The sequence below is a fragment of the Carassius carassius genome, chromosome 26 (assembly GCF_963082965.1).
Source record: "Carassius carassius chromosome 26, fCarCar2.1, whole genome shotgun sequence".
Lineage (NCBI taxonomy): Eukaryota > Metazoa > Chordata > Actinopteri > Cypriniformes > Cyprinidae > Carassius > Carassius carassius.
The window spans coordinates 5771539-5777799 of NC_081780.1; the positions used below are offsets into that span (position 1 = coordinate 5771539).

A 6261-nucleotide genomic window follows, 5' to 3' on the forward strand; every position below is an offset into this window, starting at 1 on the left:
AAGATATATCCAGGTTATATTTCACAACAACAAAGTCAAAGGGAATACAAATATTTTGTTTTTGCACTGATAAAATGAAACCTATTTTAGAGCCATTATTTTTTTGTGACAGTAAAGCATTTATCAAAACAATTTACGATAATGTAAAGAATTATAATTAATGGATTTCGTTTTCAAAATCACATTAATGAAAATACATACATTCAAACTTGAAATATTTGTTACAAACAAAATATGTTTTAAAAGAGGCTGTTATGACATGTTGGGATTATCTGGGTGGATGAATTCTGCCACACGTGATACTTTCTCGTACATGTCATTTCTGCCAATGACCAAAGCTTTCTGCAGGCCGGAAAAGTGTGGATTCAGATTAGGGCAATTGTGATGAATCCTGATCCATGATTGACCTGCCAATTGAATCAGAAGGATATCAATCCAGATTTGTCTTGATAAACACTGTACAGAGATGTAAAGGTAGGATATTTTTTGAAAAACTACTACTACAGTACCACTCGTACTATTTGGACGATAAGTATACTGTGCACGGCATGCAAATTTTATATTTTCACATTTGCGAAATGGTGGGTTATATATCCCACAATTTGGCAATATTAATTTATTTTTTATTTAATATGAAATATGACCTACTACTCATAGTATAATTGAGTATACCAGATTTAACATTTTCACATTGCAACTGAACCTATTTCCAGTGTGATTAATGAACTGGAGGAAGATAAAAGATCAACACATTTTTTTATATTATTATTATTAAATATGATCTAATACTCGTAGTATGATTGAATATTTCAGATTTAACTGTAGGTGTTTTAGTATTTTTATTTTTTTTTTTGCAAAAATGTTTAGTCTACAACTACAGCACACTATGGTGGATGATGCATCCCACAATGCAATTTGACTCATTTCCACTGTGATGAATGAAACAGAAGCGATATTATTATCAGTCTTGACTCATCATGTGATATGACTGCCAAAGGTTTTATACAAAATTGGATTATAAATCAAATTAAAAAGAAATAGTTATTTTAAATGACATTTTAAAATAACAGGATTTTATTTCTAGGACAACTGGCAGCCATTTGCCGAGGTAAACATGCATTGTGGTGAAGTGGGTCTTTTATATACGATCGCTATTGCAAAGTGTTAAGTGTTCCATATTGAAACTTTCAGATACTATTTTTTAGTATTTATACTTTTTAGTTAAAAGTATCCAGTACACATTTATCATTCCAAACAGTCATATATTGATATAAATGAGACAAACCTTTCTGTACCTGCTGTCCCATCTCAACCAAGATCTCTGCTCCCACACTATGATCGATTTCCTCTCCCGATTTAGTACGGCCTGCGCCTAGTTTATGCAGCACTTCAGCCAGGGCCAAACCGTCAATGTCCAAAACGGCTCCTGTCAATCAAACAGTTCAGACACACACACACACACACACACACACAATGGCTGCTGCTGAGATAATGGTCGTGATGATTGCATGTAGATGAATAACAGTGAATATTAATAGCGGGCTCTGTGCGATCTGTTTATAATCATGCCTGTGCTGTTAATGTTATGTAAAATAATTAACATATTTGATTTTCAAACAAGAACATGAAACTATTACCATCATCTAGCACCTTGAGCTCTGTCTGATGCGCTGCACGCTTAATGTGCTCAAAGTAGTCCGTCTCGTTTGAGCACAGGGAATGTGCAACATCTGCAGACACACCCTGAGCCACCAGCATCGCCTCAAACTTTTTCAGGGCTTCTCCATTCTCCAGTTTCACAGCGATTTCAGTTTTCCCACTATCTAGAGTACCGGAGTGGCCACATATCCACAATAGATACCCACCTAAATGCAATGAAAACTTTTATGCCTGATTATTCCAGACATTTGTGGCCAGTTTGTCTTGAAGGAAATCACAATTAAGTTCTGTTGTGTGGGTCCTTCTCCTTACCTAAATTTGTGACCAGTTCTTTGAGATCATCTGACCCTCGTCCTTTAAGACACTCAAGTGCTTCACACACCTCGACCGCATTTCCCACACTCTGGCCAATGGGAACGTCCATCCGGCTGAGCAATGCCCCGGTCTTCACACCCAGCTTGTTGCCTGCAGTGACCTAAATGGACACCAGTATTGTATAACAGTTAAATTGAGAATCACTTTCACAGATCTTGACTTGGGTTTGAATTTGATTTAAGACTGCAAACAGAATGCAGAATTATAACACTGCCACTTCCCTATTTGCTAAATTGAATACTTGTTTCTTATTAGTTCTGATTTCAAAAATAGTGCCCATTTTGTTCAAGAATGTCTTACAAAACTTGAGGAGCATTTAATAGCATTTTTGCTCTTGACAACCATTTGTAAGATCGATAAATCTTGTATTATCCCTTAATCATAACTAAAGCAAAATATATGCAACAAAATACTACAAATAACAACAACTTGAACAACTACTTGTTCAATTCTCAGCCGATTTTCACATGTATGAATGATTCTGAAGACATTATGGCAAATTCTGATTTCCACTTTATCCACTCCTTTGCAGCTTGTAAGTTAAACGATAGATTTTAAATACTTCGTTTTGTCATTACAACTTTTGACATTTGACTGCTTTTGTTATGCATTTGTTATGCAGTGCATTAAAGCTGATAAAACTTATTAAAATAAAGTTTATATATGTTGCATGATTATAATAGATGATAATGTAGTGATGGAACGCTAAAAGCTCTCTTACCAGTGACTGAGCAAGCCGCCGAGCGCTATTTAAATCTTTATACAGAGCAGCTCTGCCGAACTTCACGTCTAACACAAGAGCACTCAGACCTTCAGCTCCTTTCTTAGAGATGATGGAGCCTGTGCAGACATGGACAACAATAATCATAAGATGTGGGCTTAACACTGCAATGAGAAGTTTTTCAGGTTAAACTTAACTGATGATAAGAGGAAGACTGTCAACAGTTGATGTGGCGTCTCTGATGGTGTAGAGAACACGATCTGCTGGAACTAGACTCTCTGTCTGTCCCACAATGCAACAGCCCACATTCTCTATGATCTGCTTAACCTAGAAACATACAATATATAAAATGCATAATATATTGTAAGGCTGTAACATTTGGCAGGCCAATCACATAATGAGTCATGAAAAAAATTAAAAATAATAATAAATAAATTGTGTTCATAAATATCAATGAATAAATATCTGGATTGTCACTCTGCATCTGGATATTTTCTGAATATATACATTTTGTGTAATATACTATAAAATTAGGCTAGTGTAGTAATAGTACAATGGTAATAACCTTTTACTGAGTTCTGACTTCTAACTTTGCCCTTTAAGAAGTGTGTTAGGAAATATTGTGCTTACTAAATCGTTGGTTTGGGAGAAACGGCATGCTGTGATGAATCAGTACATGGGCTACATTCATTTACATAGATTTCATTATATAAGGATTACAGTCAGTGGTAAAAAATTGATTTGATGACACTCATATTCAATAATAACATTAATTATGAAATGCTAAAACAGACCATGGAAGACATGGTTAGCAGGATTTTATGAGATCAGTATGTATTAGTCAGTTCCTCATTTAAATGTGCTTTGTATTGAACAGATATTTTTATAGCTATTAAATTTTTTTTATATTAATATTAAATGTTATATTCTAAACATCCTTCTGCTCATCATGTTTTAAAAAATGTATGCAACCTATAAACCAGCACTTTATATCTTCAAATAAAAATAAGCAACTAAACCAAATATACAAAATATACACATTTTTCCACTAATGACTCATGAAGCTTTTAACCTTGTGTTGCAAAGAGTTACACTGTTATTTGTTAGAACTGTAAGACTGGGGAATTAAATCAGGATAAATTCACATTAACTATAACTTAAATTCAATTCAGTTTATAATAATAATAAATGACTGATAATACTTAAAGAAATAAAACGACTAGTCAAACCAGTAAGAGCATCATTACCTGTTCAACTGACTGGTTGACTCTAAACCCAGGTACAGACTCCAGCTTGTCCAGGGTGCCACCTGTATGTGCCAGTCCTCTTCCACTTATCATGGGCACCTAGAAAAAATAGAAACCTACATATCTGAAGTACCTCAGCTGCAATCATTTTAAAATAAAGTCAGAGCAGTTGGCAGTGGAAAATGTAGGAATAGTACAGAATCACCAGAATTCTAATTAGTTTTGCATCATAACAATTTCAGAATCTTAAAATGATGATTTTTGAGTTCTACAATTTAAAATAGTACTGGACATTTCCTTTACCTTACAGCCACATGCAGCCAGAGCAGGAGCAAGTGGAAGGCTGACTTTGTCTCCGACTCCACCGGTTGAGTGTTTGTCTACCACAAGCCATTCCTTCGGCCATTTAAACGTCTCTCCAGAGTTCATCATCTCTCTTGTCATTGCCAGGGTTTCTTCATCAGTCATGCCCTTCTGCCATATGGCCATTAGCATAGCACCTGTGCAGGTGCAGCACAATTATTTTTGAAATATTCCACCCAAACATTTTCTCAGCTCGTGTCTAAACTGTAAACTGAGTTGATGTGATAAAGCTCTTACCTATTTGACTCTTCTGGATGGCTCCTGATGTGACTCCTTGTACAAAAGTGCTTATTTCTGCTCTGTTGAGTTGGCCACAGTCTCGTTTCAGCTTTATAAGCTCAGGGAAACTAATAGTGTTGTCTTTAGATGACATCTTTACATCGGATTCTGTGTTGTCTTCAGCTGTGTGAGGCATAAAATGGGAATTTTGTCCAGAGGAAATGTTACGTCAAGGGTTAGATTTTAGATCGATTGTGCTAAAGTTGATTTAATTACATAATGACATCTGTTCAGCTCAAAAAAAAAAAAAATCTTGCTGTTTATTGAAGTTATCAATTTACATAGAAAACCGACCTGATTTTGTACTTCTTTTTACATGTTAAACTTGAATTTTTATTGTAATATTTTATAGTTTAATAATTATAAAAAAATAATTTGGTAAATATTTACGATAAGGTCTCATTACTTAATGCCAGTTAATGTAGGCCTATTAATGAACATTAATGAGCAATACATTTACAGTAATGTTAGCGTTAGTTAATAAAAATACAACTGTTCATTGTCAGTGTTAGTTCAGGTTCATTAACATTAACAGATCCTATTTTTTATTTTAATAATGTATTAGTAAATACTGAAACATTAAGAATATTAAATGTTTTACAAGTGTTTGTCATTGTTAGGTAACTAAAAAAAATATTGGTGTAGAAACCATTTTTAAATTTCACAAAGAACGACAGAATCTGCAAGAGCACTGAATAAAATGCATTGAATAAAACATGACATTTTGAAGTAAAAAGACTAGATGTTATCTTGTAGAATGTATTCTTAATCTTTTTTTCCTGCAGTGCATTAATGTTAACAAATACAATGTTATTGCAAAGTTTTACCTATTAAATAGCCACTGAACATTTCGCTGCAGCTTACATTAATAAATGCAATATTTCACAGGCTATAAATGTCAGTAGTATGCAGCTAAACAGTTTAAAAAGGTTTTTTTTAAATCAAGTATTTATTATGGAGAAAGAAGCACAAAAAAAACCCATTAAAAGCATTTCATAAGGATGATAGTGAGGTTTTCAGATGATAAAACAATAGATATATTGATGGAAATAGACTACTTTAACCTGTATTTATAGAAATAAATGTATGTGAGATTAGAGGTGTTGGCTTCTCGGCCAATCACCGTCCACTGCAGTTGTAAGAAATAAATGATCTACAATCACTGCAAACATTTGCAAACAGAACATTGCCAATAAATATATAAATAAAAAGCTAATTCAGTACTGAAAGTGAAAGTGATGGACATGATCAAAACTCCCGTTAGACAGCCGTTTTCTTCTAACATTCACGATTTTGTTTTAAATTGTTTACACAGATATAATAGAGATAAATATGTATGCCTGACAAATGTTCGTCTCTTTGTCTTTAAATAGCACAAGTTTACTCGATATTCAAACCCAACATCTGACTGGTCGCGCAGATAAACATGAACAAATTTAATAGCAAACACTTACCTTGTCTTACACCGCAGAGTAAATAGCGGTGGACCGTCCGAATCACTGCAGTCTTTCAGAGCATATGCCCGTGACACATTAACCAGCCTCCTGTCAGTCTGACCCTGAACGTGAATGTACCGTCAATAAACCGCCACTGGCATTCATATAACATCAAATTATA

General features: G+C 34.2%; 1 protein-coding gene across 1 annotated transcript; it reads right to left on the reverse strand.

The window, feature by feature from the left end:
- Positions 1-252: 252 nt before the first annotated feature.
- Positions 253-6218, reverse strand: LOC132105612 (thymidine phosphorylase-like). Its single transcript, XM_059510863.1, has 10 exons — positions 6095-6218; positions 4603-4767; positions 4306-4502; positions 4003-4101; positions 2953-3082; positions 2756-2874; positions 1972-2134; positions 1638-1865; positions 1286-1426; positions 253-407 (listed from the first exon to the last, which is right to left on the reverse strand). The coding sequence occupies exons 2-10, from the start codon at positions 4736-4738 to the stop codon at positions 253-255; spliced, it is 1368 nt and encodes a 455-aa protein (XP_059366846.1). The 5' UTR covers positions 4739-4767; positions 6095-6218.
- Positions 6219-6261: the final 43 nt, after the last annotated feature.

Excerpts from the sequence above, each read along its gene's own strand:
- LOC132105612 (XM_059510863.1), bottom strand. The coding sequence starts at position 4,738 with ATGTCATCTAAAGACAACACTATTAGTTTCCCTGAGCTTATAAAGCTG. Across the intron at positions 4,503-4,602 it reads CATCCAGAAGAGTCAAATAG|GTGCTATGCTAATGGCCATA; the intron begins GTAAGAGCTTTA and ends GCACCTGCACAG. Across the intron at positions 408-1,285 it reads GGGACAGCAGGTACAGAAAG|GTCAATCATGGATCAGGATT; the intron begins GTTTGTCTCATT and ends TTCAATTGGCAG.